Source organism: Arachis hypogaea, chromosome 10, assembly GCF_003086295.3.
Source record: "Arachis hypogaea cultivar Tifrunner chromosome 10, arahy.Tifrunner.gnm2.J5K5, whole genome shotgun sequence".
NCBI lineage: Eukaryota > Viridiplantae > Streptophyta > Magnoliopsida > Fabales > Fabaceae > Arachis > Arachis hypogaea.
The window spans coordinates 2,249,280-2,266,873 of NC_092045.1; the positions used below are offsets into that span (position 1 = coordinate 2,249,280).

The 17,594-nt window shown below is 33.8% G+C and overlaps 2 protein-coding genes across 2 annotated transcripts; one reads left to right on the forward strand and one right to left on the reverse strand.

Annotated features, from left to right (window-relative positions):
* Positions 1 to 960: 960 nt before the first annotated feature.
* LOC112714566 (glyoxysomal processing protease, glyoxysomal) lies at positions 961 to 5,969 on the forward strand. The gene is made up of 13 exons (XM_025766184.2): positions 961 to 1,172; positions 1,253 to 1,299; positions 1,377 to 1,551; positions 1,641 to 1,751; positions 1,893 to 2,033; positions 2,979 to 3,071; positions 3,230 to 3,339; positions 3,588 to 3,673; positions 3,757 to 3,851; positions 3,942 to 4,686; positions 4,913 to 5,102; positions 5,314 to 5,405; positions 5,510 to 5,969. Exons 1-13 carry the CDS (start codon positions 1,107 to 1,109, stop codon positions 5,770 to 5,772), a joined length of 2,214 nt encoding a protein of 737 aa, XP_025621969.1. The 5' UTR covers positions 961 to 1,106; the 3' UTR covers positions 5,773 to 5,969.
* A 5,862-nt stretch (positions 5,970 to 11,831) lies between these two features.
* LOC112718115 (squamosa promoter-binding-like protein 3) lies at positions 11,832 to 13,096 on the reverse strand. Its single transcript, XM_025770014.2, has 2 exons — positions 12,779 to 13,096; positions 11,832 to 12,070 (listed from the first exon to the last, which is right to left on the reverse strand). The coding sequence occupies exons 1-2, from the start codon at positions 13,066 to 13,068 to the stop codon at positions 11,965 to 11,967; spliced, it is 396 nt and encodes a 131-aa protein (XP_025625799.1). The 5' UTR covers positions 13,069 to 13,096; the 3' UTR covers positions 11,832 to 11,964.
* Between the last annotated feature and the right edge of the window lie 4,498 nt (positions 13,097 to 17,594).

Sequence of the window (17,594 nt, forward strand, 5' to 3'; positions counted from 1 at the left end):
TAGAATATTGATGTGTGTTTTTACTTTTGTTCGCTTAAATAATGTTATCTTCACTTCTGGCTGACATTTTAGAAACGAACCAAGCAATTTCCAACAAATAAAATAACAAGATTACATTAGATATAAATCTGACTGTGAATATATATATATAGCCGATAATTCAAAGCAAAGACTAATAAGAATATAAGATGCAGATTATTTGAGCATGATCTATATTATCATAGTGTGCAACTGGTTATCTATTATTTATATATATCAGCAACCATAGACCATAGTTAAACAGCAAACAACTTTTCTTACCTCCATTAATATAACTTTGGGTCAATGCAAATTTATAGGGGAGCTCTATGCTAAAAGCTAGAAGACTACTCTTAAACTGTGTTTGAAACATGATGAAGCTTCTGTATTAGTCCTACTAATTTTGGGTGGCGGTGATAACTAAATTCTTTTGTATCGAATTTTGTATTTTCTTTTCAAAGGATATGAGTATTGGATAGTTGGATATATTAGAAATATTTTCCATTTTATGGATTCCCTTAATTTCTTTAATGAAAAATTTCATACAATTTTTAAAAGGAAAAATATACGTATTAATATATTATCTGTCAATTTATTATTTTTAATAATTAGACATTTTTACTAAAAAATACATATATAAAAAGACATATTCAGGAGATATATCCACAAAAACAATTCTAGTAAATACGATCATAAAAAAATATTTCTATTAGATACATCTATAAAAAGACTTCTATTAAACATAAGTATAAACAAAAGTCAACAAAAATTGGTAAAATTAATTATGCAACGGAATTATTTTTAAAAAATAATAATTAAAAGATTAGGATTAAAATTTAATATAAAATTAACGATTAAAAATAATAATTTAATTAAATTTATCAATTATCCAATAATTTTCACCAATCATATTTTACTATAAAAAAAAATTCATATTGACATTCACATTCACTGATTCACGCATGTAAATCTGTAATTCAATTACGCGGTGCCTAGGAAAACGTAGAAACGAGGACGCACTCAATCTCTTGTTATCCTCAGTCTCTAATGGTAGCTTAGCTTCCTTCGAATCAATTCAAGTCTTCCAAATGGGTGTGTCGGAGGCCGTTGATTTTGCCCGCAACTTCGCCGTTATGCTCAGAGTTCGCGGTCCCGTCAGTCTTCTCAAACCCCGCCCCTTATTGTATTCTTCACCATGAGGATCAATCCCGTTCCAATTTTTATTTTTTTGCAGGACCCAAAAGGGATGAAGATGAGAAGACACGCTTTTCATCAATACCGGTTTGTTTTCCCCCCAGAAAGTTTGTGTCTTTATGGGGTTTTCTCTATCTTAATTGCTCTGTTTCTTGTATGTGTAGTTCTGGAGAAACAACTCTATCAGCTTCAGGGATGCTTGTACCTCATACCCTCTTTGATGCTCAAGTAGCTACCACTCTCTATGGCCATAATTCTGAGGATACGGTATTGGTTGTCACTGTTGCATCAGTTCTTGAGCCTTTTCTATCTCCTCACCACAGACACAACATTCCTCAGGTTGCTGCTCATCAAGATTGCTACTTTATTATATTTGCTTTGCTGGGTGTGTGTTAAAAGTTAAAGACTTTATTTTTTATGCTGTTCAGGGTAGGCCTGAGTTGATTTCTGGTGTTCAGATCGATGTTATGACTGAAAAAACCGATGAAAAATCGAGTCAACCAACTCCCTGTTGGATTGTGGCACAGCTTTTGTCATTAGTAGGCATTCTGAACTTTCCTACTTTATTCCATTTTATTGACTTGAGTTTTGTAACATGTTCATCCTGTGAGTGTGTTTAGTCTAATCCCTAAGGCACTAATTTGTTGGTCCAATGCTAATTAGAGTTATTAATTGTGCAGATTGATGTTCCCGCTTCGGCCCTTAGTCTCCAGTCACTTATAGAAGCATCTTCCGGCTTGCCTGAGCATGAATGGGAGGTTGGTTGGTCCTTGGCATCATATAATGAACCTCAACCATCGAAAGATTTCATTCAAACTCAGGTCGGCTCTCTTTGTTCTTTATGGATGTGCTTCTACAATAATAATCTGTTTATGTTAAAGAATGTCACAGGAAGTATGATCCAAATGCCTTGAGGAAAGTGCATTTCTGCATTCATAAATCTGATGACTTGTATGCGCTTGTCTAAATTAAATAGCTAAACTTCGAATTAAATTGTAGCATGTGTTTGTCTATTGCTTCTGGGAGTAAACAGTCAATTTAAACACCTGGAAAGTTTTGCTCGTCGGTCTGCAACTTCAAGGCACCATAATGTGAATTATTATTCTAGGGCATGAGATCAAAGAATGATGATCCTTCCATGACTTAAGCAGGTATTAGCTGAATTTTATTGAAACTTTTATCTTCAGTGGATTTCAAAGGGACCACTTGCTTAAGCTTAGAAATGGCCTTAATATTTGTAGATTGATTGCCATAAGATGAAAATGGGTAGGAAAAAAAGTGAGCTTTGGTGGCCTGTACTTTTGACCACAATCACAACTTAGGCCCTGGCTTATCATGCTTCTTCCATATCTCCATTTTTGTTCTTTCTTTATTTTCTTCCTTAACGTGATTGATAAATTATTGGATTTTATATTACTTTTTAGTATCGATGATGACTAATGGAAGTGTTAGAAAGTTATGCCTTGGCAGATATGTTTTATTCTTTTTTTTTTCATGTGATGACAGGTATGTTTGATGACATAATATCTTTTTGATTGGGTTTTATCGTAGATTAATCATGTAATATCCATCCATATTAAGATCATATAATATTTTGTTTGTTCATTGGCTAATGAAACTGCACTCATGAAATATTGTTTCTACTGGTCCATGTGTGTATAACTTATCAAAGTTTCTATCTTCTTCCAAAGTATATGTGGGAATAACATCTCTATGATAAGCAGTCCTTTTGAACAGAGTCTGATAAATCATCTGTTGAATGACAGGGAAGATCGGCAGTGGAAAGATCTAGTAATGCAAATCTTATACACAAATCACTGACTAGAATTGCCATTCTAAGTGTTCCATTATCTTTCAAGGTATCTTTCTGAACTTTTGCTTTTCTCCAGTCAGATCATGTATGCAAATAGGGATAAGATAGGCTAAAGATTAGACAAAGAATGATTTTCATCCTACTGGCGTTCTTTGTTTCTCTGTTGAGACTCATGAGCATGAATGGTTTATGGTTATAATATAGGACTTGCTAGAGACTAAAGTATCGTCATCATCTATGAATAAAAGGGGTGATTTTCTTCTGGCAGTTGGCTCTCCTTTTGGGGTCCTGTCACCTGCTCACTTCTTTAACAGGTATTATTCTTTTCTTTATCTAAAAGAAGGAAATGAAGATTGAAATGGTTATACACTTCTTTCATTGTGAATTTGTTTAAAACCCTGATGTAACATGAATTTCTGTGAACTTTCAGTATCAACTATGTGAATTTTTTTTTAAGTTGTACAGGCAGCTATGTTGCCTCAAATGCTGTGGTGAAGTAGGTATCAAAGTTTGACATATTTGTGTCATTCTGTCCATTAATTTGGTTGCTTGATTGAATCAGTATATCAGTAGGATGCATTGCAAACTGCTATCCTCCTAATTCGTCAGATGGATCATTGCTGATGGTTGACATTCGCAGTCTTCCTGGTGTGAGCCATTTCTTTATTACATAATCAATTTATCATTTATGTGATTGATTCTGGCTCATCTTTTGACACGCTGTCTGCCAGGAATGGAAGGCAGCCCGGTTTTCAGTGAGCATGCATGTCTTACTGGTATCCTGATCAGACCATTGAGGCAGAATACAAGCGGTGCGGAAATCCAGGTGCCTCAGATATGTTCTCCTCTTTTCCTGCATTATCTAAACCTTCTCAAAGTTAAACTCATCATGTGAAACACTAGTTTTTGGTAACAGCTGGTGATTCCATGGGAAGCCATTGTGAGAGCGTCGAGTGGGTTGCTGCAGATGTGGCCTCAGAACACAATGGAAGGGTCATACAATCAGCAGGAGAATTCTTATGTTGAAGGCAAGGCGCCTTTTCTTGATACTATCAAGTTAAGCGTAATGTCTAGTAATGAACACGAGCCTGTAAGTTACGGTTGCTCCTCACCATTACCGATTGAGAAGGCAATGGCTTCTATCTGTCTTGTTACTGTTGGTGATGGCATATGGGCATCTGGTGTTTTGCTAAACAGTCAAGGTCTCATACTTACGAATGCCCACCTGTTGGAACCATGGAGATTTAGCAAAACACATGCAAGTGGCGGAGGATATGGAACTAGCTCAGAAAAAATTCCTTTCATGCTAAAGGGAGCTACATCTTTTTACAATGGAATTGAGTGCAATCAAGAGAGTCAAACTTCGCCTACAGTGAAGGCGATTCTTTATCCTTTTGCTACTAATGAACAGGGGACATATCATAAGTTGAATCCAACCTACTACAACCATATAAACTTACGTGTTCGCCTTGATCATGTCACACCTCCGTTATGGTGCGATGCTAAAGTACTATATGTCTGTAAAGGACCGTGGGATGTTGCTTTACTGCAGCTCAAATCCGTTCCAGATAAACTTTCCCCCATTGTAATGGATTTTTCCCGGCCAACCACAGGATCAAAGGCATATGTCATTGGACATGGACTATTTGGCCCTAAACACGGTATGAACTTGCGATAAATGTAAAAAGGGTTTATTGTGCTATCCTTGCCTTCTGCATAAATTTTTTTCCATTGTATTTGTATATGATTATTTTTTGCTGGGTTGATCAGTTCGAAAAATGCGATGATGTTGTACCTATTTTTACTTTAATAGAGAATTGGTTCAATTACTATGGATTCTCTTTTTATTTTCTGTGTTTAACCTAGAAAGTCATCTATTTTTATTAGGGTTCTTCCCATCTGTTTGCTCTGGTGTGGTAGCAAAAGTAGTTGAAGCAAAGACTCCACAATCATATCAATCCATTCACACGCATGAGCAGTTCTCAGCAATGCTTGAAACAACGGCTGCTGTTCATCCTGGTGCTAGTGGTGGTGCTGTTATTAATTCAGATGGCCACATGATTGGCCTAGTTACAAGGTAATACAACAAAGTTTACTTGCGCATAAAAGTTAATCCATGTTAGTTCAATTGGTAGACATTTGTTACTTCAATTTTATTCATTGGTTTCAATTATTTTTCTTGCATAATATGGACTTTTCGTCTTGTGATTCAATTTTCTTTATTGTTACCGAATGATTGTGTATAAAACTTTACCATTTAATTATAACGTAACGTCTTTTTGACACAGCAATGCAAGGCATGGTGGAGGTGCTGTAATACCAAATCTTAACTTTAGCATCCCATGTGCAGCTTTGGCACCCATTTTCAAGTTCTCAAAAGGTTTGCTTATAAAATCATTTGTTAATGCAAAAGTTCAAATTTTTATTTATTTACTTTGTCTCAAATTGTAGTCTGGCATCTTATGATATGATCTTACCTTGCAGATATGCAGAATTTATCAGTTCTTCGGATTCTAGACGAACCAAACGAATACCTTTCATCCGTATGGGCGTTGATGCGACCATCAACTCCTAAGCACCATCCGATTCCCGGTCCACCTCAGTCTCTCATAGACAAGAAAAGCAAAGACGAGAAAGGTTCTCGGTTCGCTAAGTTTATTGCTGAAAGAAAGGACATTTTCAGTGGCTCTTCTCAAGTTGGAAAGAGTGGGGTTCTCCCTAAGGAAGTTGTTCCTAGTAAGTTATGACCTCTGAGGAAGTGGTGAGATGAGAATATCTAGAACATAGTGGTGTTAATGTTAAGAGTGAACTTCCTGGTGATCTTACAGGTTTCCAACTGGTTTGTGAGAAATGAAAATTAAGGAAATAAATCTTTTAAAGTCTCTGAATAAGAATGCTTGTAATGTCAATTGCTTGGAAATAAATCAAGGAAATAAATTTGAAAGATTGGTATATCAATTGAAATGAAATGACAGTAGTCCAAAGATCATGGGAGATTGTGAAACATTAAGATGGATGAATGGATGAATCTTTTTTAGTGTATACAACACACACACACACACTTGTTATGATTATGAATATGAATATGTGCGATTACTACTACTATTAGAGGCATGATGCTTTCACAATCACCTTTTAAAACTTCCCTATCTGACCCCAACAACTTGATTCACATGCCAATTTTTTTCATCGTCACTCTTGTTTTATTCAATAGATTTTATTTCATTTCATATTTGCTTTGATACGATAAGATAAGTTCAATAAACTCATAAAGAGACAAAAAGTTTAATTATTGAGATTGGTCACTTCTTAGACTTTGTCTAAAAACAGCAATTTCACCAACCATAACTTACCCAATTTCATTGAAGCATCTTGCAAATTATTGAGATTGGTCAAAGAACTTAGAAGGGGCCAGGGCCTTTGATAGTAACCTTCCCTATCCGGCTATCCCCTATGTAATTTAATTAATTTGATGATATGAAATTATGAGCATGGAATGATAAATCAGAGTTAATTGGTTTGTACAAAACAAAACAAAAGTGGATGACCGTTCAACTAATTAAAGGTAATTTGGAAATGCATGCATATAGAATAGAGGTGTGGACGTATCATCAATGAGGTGTGCTTCTGTGCATACAAGCCCACGTGAGCACTGATCACTCATTAATCATTTCTCATTTCATCACTTCACTCATTCACATTGACATTGACTTTACACATTTTTATTTTTACCTTATGTCGGCCAATTATCGTAGATAATTTCATGTAAATCACTTGCGCCTATGTATATTTTCGGCTCATTTTTTGGGATATAAGAAGCATGTGTCTGTTGTGGTGGAGAGTGTAGGTGTTAGACATGGATATGAGATAGTTTTTTTTTTTAAATAAGGGATGAAGGAATCGGACCATTCGATTTTTTTATTAAAAAAAATTAAGTCGTTCGATTAGTGTGGAAGAGAAAATTTAAATTTTAGTAAAGGGAATTGGACACAAAAATTGGACTGTCTGATTTTTACTCCTGACACCACAATTGCGTAAAATACCTAAACATTTCATAACTGCGTCCGATACCATTCCCCTTTCCATATCTAAATTAAAAAGTGTATATTTTTAGAGAGAAAAAAGAAATACAAAACTAAAAAGCTTTTATACTTAAATTCACCTCTAAAAGATTTCAGTTTCTAATAGATTTTATTTATTAAAATTTTTAAAAATACATTTGTCAAATAAATTTTTTTTTTCGCTTTCAATCAAATTTTGAATATATGTATTAAGTAAATAACTAAATAAGTATGTAACAAAATTTATTATAAGATAATTAGATCTTTAAAAAATATCACTATAAAATAAATTAATTTCCATTCAACGTGACAAAGGGACTAATATGTCCAATGATAATAATTTTCAAGATTTTTTAAAAAATAAATTTATGAGAGACCAAAATATCCAATTTAAAATTTTTTAAACACCAATTTGAGTATTTATTCTTTTTAAATGCATATTTGGATTGGTTTAAATAAATTTTAAATTGGACATTTTAAACTTCAATTTTTTTATTATTTTGAAAGAATTTATAAAAAATAACAAATTTTTAAACTTATTATTTATTATTTAAAAATTTATCTAAATATATAAATCTAATTAGATGATTGTATAAAATTTTTTAGATTAATTAATACATCAAAATTAAACCCATTTCAAAAATCTTTAAGAATTAGTCTCAGTTGCAAAAGACCAATCTATCTCAAATACTTGTAAAATAAAAAAGATTATTGTGACCAATGTATGTAATCTAAAAGTCTTTAAAACCAATTTGAGGATTTAATTTTTTTAATACCAAATATGATTAACCATAAATAAATTATTTGTCAAACATGCTTATTACTTATTAGAAATAAAGGTGGCAAAGGGACGTATTATTATTTTCAAGCCAACGCGATATTCCGAATAAAATTACTTTACTTAACAAATATGCTTGCCATTCCCATTGACAAACTATTTTTTGTCTGGTTACGTTATTCCTACATATAATTAATGACTCACCCAATATTTGTATTCCTTCACGCACTATATATATACTAGTGTTATGAATTTGTGTTGTGTAATGCCAATATAGCTATCAAAATCATAATATAATTATTAACGAATAAGAATGCCGCAGGAAAAAAAATATAGAATACATTATACATACATGACTTTTCTTTTTCTTTTTCTTTTTTTCCTTTTTATTTTTTTTAAAAACAACTCCGCCTATGTTACACGTGCGGTACATAGCCGGTCCCAAGCCCGGATAAAGGAGGAGGGTTGTGTTAGGTCTTCGGCAACCAACGTAAAAATATAGCCGAACCCCCATGACATGAATCAAAGACATTATTGCGCTAAAGCTAGGTCGTTGCCCGGAAGCAACGCGCCGTATGGCTCGAGTACGGTGTCAAAGCAAGAGCCGCTGCATCGGTGCCCGGATGTAGTGTTAAATGAGCAAGGGTTCTCGCGTTTTCGTGAACGGACGAGGGTAAATAAGCTAGTTCACAAAGGAAAAGGTAAAGGTCGAAGCGACAAAAGGTTGAGATTTGGGACATGGAACATAGGCACTCTAACAGGAAAGTCCATGGAGGTGGTGGACACCATGACAAGGAGGAAGATTAACATTATGTGCCTACAAGAAACGAAATGGGTTGGTGCAAAGGCTAGGGAGTTGGATTCTTCTGGTTTCAAACTTTGGTATACAGGAAAAGTGAAGAATAGGAATGGAGTTGGAATAATTGTGGATAAGCAGTGGAAGAAGGACGTAGTTGATGTCAAGAGGGTGGGAGATCGGATCATCTCTATCAAACTTGTGGTGGAGGGAGGTGCTTTCCATGTGATTAGCGCCTATGCACCGCAAGTGGGTTTGGACGAACAACACAAGATAAGGTTTTGGAAGGATCTAGAGAGTTTGGTTCAAGGCATACCTATGGGAGATAAGATTTTCTTAGGAGGAGATTTAAATGGCCATGTTGGGAGAGAAGTGACTGGATATGGGAGTATTCACGGAGGCCATGGTTTCGGGGTGATCAATGCCGAGGGTAAAACTATTTTGGACTTTTCCTCAACTTTTGATCTTCTCATCGCAAATACATGTTTTAAAAAGAGAGACGAACATCTTATAACCTATAAGAGTGGCATGACAAGCTCTCAAATCGACTTCTTCTTGTTGAGGAGAGTCGACCGGAAATTTTGCATTAACTGTAAAATTATCCCGGGAGAGAGTTTGACAACACAACATAGGGTGCTCGTCATGGATTTTCGCGTTGAGCAAAAGTTGAGGAAAAGACATCATACGAAGAACCCAAGGACGAGGTGGTGGCGGATGAAAGGTGAGGAACAAAGAAGCTTCCTAAGACGGGTAGGAGAAGAGGCAAAGTGGGATGGGAATGGAAGCGCGGAAGAGATGTGGAGGGAGATGGCAGAAGTTATTAGAAAAACAGCAAAAGAAAGTTTTGGTGAATCTAAAGGAATAGGACCAAGAGACAAGGAGTCCTGGTGGTGGAATGCGAGTATACAAGAAAAGATAAAGATAAAAAGGGAATGCTTTAAAGAGTGGTCTTTATGCCGCAATGCAGATAACTGGGAAAAATATAAGGCGGCTAAGAAAGAGACAAAAGTGGCTGTAAGTGAAGCAAGAACAAGAGCATATGAGGGTCTCTACCAGTCTTTGGGCACGAAAGAAGAAGAAAAAGGTATATATAGAATTGCAAAGAGCCGGGAAAGAAGAATGAGAGATTTGGATCAGGTTAAGTGCATAAAGGATAAGGATGGAGAGGTGTTGGCTCAAGAGGAGAAGATTAATGAAAGGTGGAAGAGCTACTTCTACGAGTTATTTAATGAGGGACAGAAGACTCTTCCGAGCCTTGGTCGATTGTGCACAAGGGAAGAAGATCAAAACTTTGACTACTATCGAAGGATTCGAGACTTCGAGGTAAAAGAGGCTCTAAAGCAGATGAAAAATGGCAGGGCAGTAGGACCTGATAATATCCCGATTGAGGTTTGGAAGGGTCTTGGAGGAAAAGGCATCAACTGGTTAACCAAGCTTTTTAATGAGATTTTAAGGTCAAAGAAGATGCCTGATGAGTGGAGAAAGAGCACCTTGGTACCTATCTACAAGAATAAGGGGGATATACAAAGTTGCGGAAATTATAGGGGGATTAAGCTTATGAGTCATACTATGAAGTTATGGGAAAGGGTGATAGAACGGAGGTTGAGAAAAGAGACACAAGTAACAGAGAACTAATTTGGATTTATGCCAGGCAGATCTACCACTGAAGCGATATACCTATTAAGAAGGATGATGGAGAGGTATCGTAGTAATAAAAGGGATCTACACATGGTGTTTATTGATTTGGAAAAAGCGTATGATAGGGTACCAAGGGAGGTCTTATGGAAGATTTTAGAAAAGAGGAGAGTAAGGATCGCATATATTCGGGCAATTAAAGACATGTATGATGGGGCCACAACTAGTGTGAAGACTCAAGGTGGTGTGACAGAGGAATTCCCTATTGGTATAGGATTACACCAGGGATCATCCTTAAGTCCATACCTTTTCACATTAGTCTTGGAAGTACTCACAGAGCACATCCAAGAGCCTGTGCCATGGTGCATGCTTTTTGCCGATGATATCGTTCTTATGGGAGAGTCAAGGGAAGACTTAAATAAGAAGTTGGAGTTATGGAGAGAAGCGCTAGAAGTGTATGGTCTGCGTATAAGCCGTAGCAAGACGGAATATATGGAATGTAAGTTCAGTTTGAGAAGGGAAAACTCAAATATAGAGGTGAAAATTGGAAAGAACATCCTACGAAAAGTTACAAGTTTTAAGTATCTTGGGTGCATCATACAGGATAATGGAGAGATTGAACATGATGTAAATCATAGGATCCAAGCAGGTTGGTCAAAATGGCGGAGTGCATCTGGTTTTATATGCGACAAAAAAGTGCCTTTAAAACTTAAAGGTAAATTCTATCGCACCGCTATAAGACCGGCTATGCTGTATGGTACGGAGTGTTGGGCGGCTAAAGGGGAGCACGAACATAAGCTGAGTGTGGCAGAGATGAAGATGTTGAGATGGATGAGTGGTCATACGCGATTGGATAAAATAAGGAATGAAGATATAAGGGAGAAAGTTGGAGTAGCACCCATTGTGGAAAAGATGGTTGAATCGCGTCTCAGGTGGTTTGGACATGTGAGAAGAAGACCGATAGAACATCCAGTCAGGAGGGTGGATGAGATGGAAGATGGACAAAGGGCGAAAGGCAGAGGAAGACCTAAGAAGACCATCCATGAGGTGGTCAAACGAGATCTACATGTAAACGGTCTCTCTGTAGACATGATACATGACAGAGCACAATGGCATCGCTTGATTCATGTAACCGACCCCACTTAGTGGGACAAGGCTTTGTTGTTGTTGTTGTTGTTGTATTTTTTTTTTAAAAACATTGTTATTAGATCATACAACATTATTAGAATGCATGCCACGTAATTTGGATATGTAAGACTTTTTGGTATAAATTTCAGGACATTTATAGTGTAAAAACAATAAATGTTGAGCAATACATACACACAAGATTATTTTATAATTGGTGAAAACTCAGATACAGTCGACTTTACGTGAAGTTGTTAGTTGAGAGCCGTTAAATGAAAATTTAGTCAAATCAGTCAAATTATCTAAATGGCTCTCAAGTATCAACTTCACGTGAAGTCGACTGCACTTTAACTTCTAACTTGATAATTTCATTGGGATAGATGGAAATATATTGACAGAAGAGAGAGAGCATCCTCAAAGATAAATAATAGCATTAGTTTAAACTTTAAACAGGAACCATATTCAACAGAAAATTTATTTATTTCAATTAGATGCTGCTGGATTCAATATTATTGAAGTTCATCTTAACTATCATTGGAAATTCTTATCCTTGGCAATCTGATGAATTTTTGCGACGCCTCTCATTGTGTCCAGCTAAACGCCTTCTACAACTCCTTTTTGAGTCATCAAATTCTGATAGCTCATGGAACCTGAAAACTCAAAATTGAAAGAGCCTTATATATGTTTTCTGAGAGAGATATATATATATATAAACCCCATTTTTCTTAACCCAATCATGTTAATAAAATTTTATTGGTTAATTTAATTTATAGTGAAAACTCAGGTGGTGCAGTCGACTTCACGTAAAGTTGATACTTGAGAGCTGTGTTAGATGATTTAACTGATTTGACTAAATTTTCATCTAACAGTTCTCAGATATCAACTTCACGTGAAGTCGACTGCACTTGAGTTTTCACCTTAATTTATATAAGGGATAGGTTCAAAGGAACAAGGTTATTTATTTTGTTTGTTTTGTTTATACGGGAGAAAACTATCTTTTTCTACATGTTTTTTAGAATAAACGTGGAAAAACAAGAAAACATTTTCAAAGCATAATTTTAGATTTTAGATATGTAATTTTGAAATTTTACGGATATCTTTCTAAACATTTCTTGTAAATTTATAGAAATAGTATAAACAGAAATAAAATTAAAAACCTATGAAAACTCAAGTGCAGTTATCTTGATAAGAAGTTGATATTTGAGGTATCGTTAGATAATTTAACAAGTTTAATTAAATTATTATTTAATTATTTTTAAATATTAATTTTAAATGAAGACAGGAAATTGTTAATAGGGTTATTAGGGTAGTTTAAACATGATCCTAAAAGGAATATAATATTATTAGGGTTAGTGAACCTGCTACATTGCTGGCAAAACCTTTGGTGTTGTTGAGAGATGAGAACAGAGTGAGCCTTGGCATGGTACTCACACACCTTATGGCGCTTGTGATACTGCTTTGCAATGCTTAGATCTGCATTGCAACCATCCACTTGACATGTACATGATGATGACGATGCTCTCTTGTTGCTCACCACTACTACTCTCTTCTTTTTTCCTTCATCTTCGTCTTGGTATTCTTCATCTTCCTCTTCTTCTTCTTCATTGTACTTCATGCTCTTTCTCTCGCCCCAACTACTATCTCCCATGATTAGTAAGGTTATTATGGAGAAGTCAAGGCTTGAGTCTTCATATTTATAATAACAATAATAATAGTAAGGCACAAGAAGACAAGGCTAATAAGACGTGGCAGGACCACAACAACATCACCATGCACCACTCTCCCATCTCTTTTATGCCTTTGGATTCTACCATTTGAAAAGTCTTACATATGGACTTTAATTTAATTTATATACTCTTCTTTTCGCCACATAAATAGTTATAATTTATTAAAAAATAGCAACGTTTGCAAAGTTAAGAATTTAAGTTAGAAAAATCATAAAAGAGTATCAGAATTTATTGTTTTTTTATTTATCAGTAAGTTATTAATGTTTAAAAATATTAGATATATATTGTTAAATTACTATTACACTAAATAAATTGAATTAATAATTAAGTAATAATAAAAAATAATAAATTTAAATGTTTTTTAGCATTTTTTTAACTTAAAATTTTAAAGTCAATATGAGAAATGTTAGGTGAAAATATTTTTTTTACGGTTTTATTAGGTAGATAATGACTTTTATAAATAATGTGAACAACAATCGGTCCTAGAATTGATCCAATAAAATAAAAAAATACTTCACAACCATTTGCACACATAATAAATTGAACATTCAGCCATTGTTAACTGTGCATGAGTAAATCGAATCAAAAGAAATAACCATCCAATTAAAAGTATATTCATCTACATATCTATTGAATTGAATATCTAATATATTTATTGTTCACATTGTTTAGTATTTTTATTGTTTATCTATATTTTTCTTTTTTTTATTTTTGTTTTATATTTAAATTACTAACACGTTTTTTATGTGTGTTTGTTTGGTTCTCTCTTTCTTCTCCCTCTACTGTGAGACATACTAACAAAGATAAGTATAGTGAGTGACGTCATTTTTATTGATATGATCATGTGTAAGTTAATACATACTTATTTATTAATTATTTAAATTCAGGTGGTTTTTACATGGAATAACAATGGAGAGAGATGCATGTGAATAAAAAAGAAGTAGAGAAAGGAGGCTATAATAGTGAAATGCATGGGGTTATTAAGTATCTTGTCGTTAGTGTGGACAAAGGATTTTATGTGATGTAGCTAGAAAGCAAGTAGTAATTATTAGAAAGCAACAACACCCTCTGCTCCTATTTTTCAAGAAACAAATTAAAGCTAAGTGTGGAGGTGGAGCCCCTTCAATGATAGTCCTTTTCAATGGAGCAAGAGGGAAATAAAAGGGAATTCATTCCATTAGTGTGGGGGACGATTCCTTTAGCTTGCTTGCTTCAAAACATGCATCTCCATTATTGAAAGTAAGTTCATTTGCCTTATATTATATGCTCTAAATAAATATCCTTAAATATTTCAATAATACATTAATTTCTTACCGTCCTTATTGCCATTCCAAATCCATTATTATTCGTTCTACCACTTTAATTTATGATCTTCATTGCTAGGACTAGATAGCAGAGTAGCTAGCAAAAGGACCACTCTCTTCTCTGGCTCTTTGCTTATGCATGTTTTTATCCATTATTATTATATGGCATAGCTTAGGGTTGGTCCCCCCGAGTGGCGGAACCAGAAATTTTATAAGAGGGGGCCAATTAAATATAAAATATAACAAAAAATTAACAAAATATGATTTGTAGCATATATATCAAAAAAGTAATTATATTATATAAAAGTCAATGTTCAACTACATACTAAAACTTTATGGTCCAAACTTTATGTATGCTCTACGAATTTCATCTTGTTGATTGATAGGATAATTCCAAATTTGCGGACGCTTTCCGGGATCACGCATCAATGTATCAATATTAACTTGATCTATTTCAGTCCTTGCTATTTTGGAAGCAGGGGGTTGAATATCTTGCTCAACAAGTTGTGTCACAGGTTGTTCAATAATATTTTGAACATTACTCAAAGAATCTGAAGCTGAATTTTGTTCATCATATATTCTCTCTTTTCTCTTGAAAATTGAGTGAATTGTTTTCATCTTTGACATTTTTAACTTAACTTGAACTATCTAACAAAAAAAAAACAAAAATAATTGCATATATATTATTTTCTTAAAAAAAATATTAAACCTATTGAGCAATAACAAATAATTTTAGAAACACAAATATATAATAACCAAAAATAAAGTTATTGATTTACCTGATTATTTTTTGTTCCAAGTCTCACAAAAAAATAATTCTATTGAGTTTTGTCCTCACTTCAATCTTTGAACACTGTCCATTATAAAAAAAATAAATTAATTATTTTAAATAAATAATGTAAATAATACTTGACATTGTCATTAACTTAAAAAAAATTGAAATATACCTCTTTGAATCTTTGTTGTGCATTCAATTGTTAATATTTTGTTGTTCACTTCTCTTCAATGGTTTTTCTTCATATGTCTTGTTTTGGTATGGAAAGAAAATTAAAATGAGAAGAGTAGAAGACCAAAAGTTTGGGAATCACTAAAAGAGAGAGAAAAGTGACGCTATGCCTATGATAGTTTGAAATAAATATTTGAAAAATGTACTAGGGTTACTTTAATTAATAGTATGGGCTTGGGCTAGTATAATAGAACCATTTTTATTAATTATTAGAATGAGCTATTTGTTAACAAGAACAACAATAATTCAAATATCCAATACATAGTGCAGTTTTTAGTTATTTTAATTTATAAAATTTTGTAACTTATATTTTTTTTAATATTATATATAAAAAAATTTAATATTATTAATTATTACTATTTACTATTTTTTTAAAAAAAATTTGGGGGGGACCATGGCCACCTTAAGTCCCCCGTGGATCCGCCACTGGTCCCCCCCTTTGTACGAGGGTAACACTAATAATGTAAATGTTTGAAAGTGAGTTCATTTTGTTTCTTTCACAGAATATTCATTACCCGGCCCCCTCCATCTCAAACCCAAACTACTCCCAGTTTAACGGACCACAAATATGTGTGTGTGTAAATTAAATAACATGTCCAACAAACTTTCTCAACTACACTTTCAACAAGCAACTTTTTTCTTATTTCGTGTTTGTAGATATCAACTAGCCCATCAAAATGGGCCAAACTCATCGGATCAGTTCGTTTATCCATTTAAATAGGCGGATTTTTCCTCCAAAATTGATCCCGTTTAAATTTTGGGTTAAATGGACTGAACCCGATTAACTCGAAAAAAAATAACGGGTTAAACGGATGACCCGTTTAATTTTTTTAAAAAAAGTTGTATTTTTAGTCGATATTTCCTTCAATCCAACTCGAAAATTCGACCTATTAACTAAAAGATATTATTTTTTACAGATTTTTGACTTAAAAATAATATTATTTGTCAAAATATTTTTTTAAAAATAAAATAAAAGGATAACTCATCGGACTGACCATAAATAGTCCGGACTAAAAAATTATAGCCCACAAATAAAACGAGTTTAAACAGTTTAACCCATTTAATTTATGGGTTTATCGGGCTAAGTCTAAATGGACCGAACTAGTCCGTTTGACAATCCTAGATGCAACTTTAACCTAGCGCGCCATCAATTATTTTGCAGTTTATTTAAAAATTTGTTGTTGACTAACACATTATAATATACACAAGACAATATTTGATCTTCGCACTTTCTTACATGGAAGAGTGAACCGACCATTTGATAAACACAAATTACTTATTTCTGCAGTCGATTAACACAAGAACAAAAAATCATATAGCATTTGAATTACTGATGATTGTTAATTTCAACAATTTTTATTTAGATATGTTTGTTGTTGTGTAGAGTTTGTACTAGATTTTAACCCATGGCCTACACCATTAGATTTTGCTTTGAGTTTTGGTTTTATTTTATTTTAGATATGAAAAGATGTTGATGAATAATAGTGATGACGATGAGAATCAAATTCAGGAAGTGAGGAAGTGGCGGAGGCATATATGGGAGCACACGTGAAGCTAAGCATTTGCTTTATTACTACCAATGGAATGAAATTGACACAGAATAGAGAATATGTTCATCACATAATTGGATTCAAATTAAAAGCTACCTACATAGTGGAGTGAATAATTATATATCATGTGACACCACGCTCACATCACATGTTTGTTTTAACCTCTTGCTTCCCTTTCCTTTAATTTTGTTCTCTTACATACAATATCTTCATGTTCTTGGGGGGAAACTAAAATACTTATAGAATCTTGCATGTTGCACCTACTACTAGTGATGAATTAGATATCAATTTTAAAGATGATTCTATTTAGTTACTTGACTTTTGCTAGACATTTTAAAATTTAATAAAAAAGTTTATATGTTTTTGAAAGAAGAATATTAGGGATTAGAGCCTTTTTTTTAACCAAAAATAGACAGACTCGAATCTGCAACCTCTTACATGAATATGGGGAGACTATGCCAATAGTATTAGCTAGAGCAAAGTAAATACAAGAAAATTGATCACCTAATATTTTTTCTAAAATATGTTAATATGCGTATTATCAGGCAGAATATAAAATCTTGATCGCCGGGTTAAAGCTAGCAGAG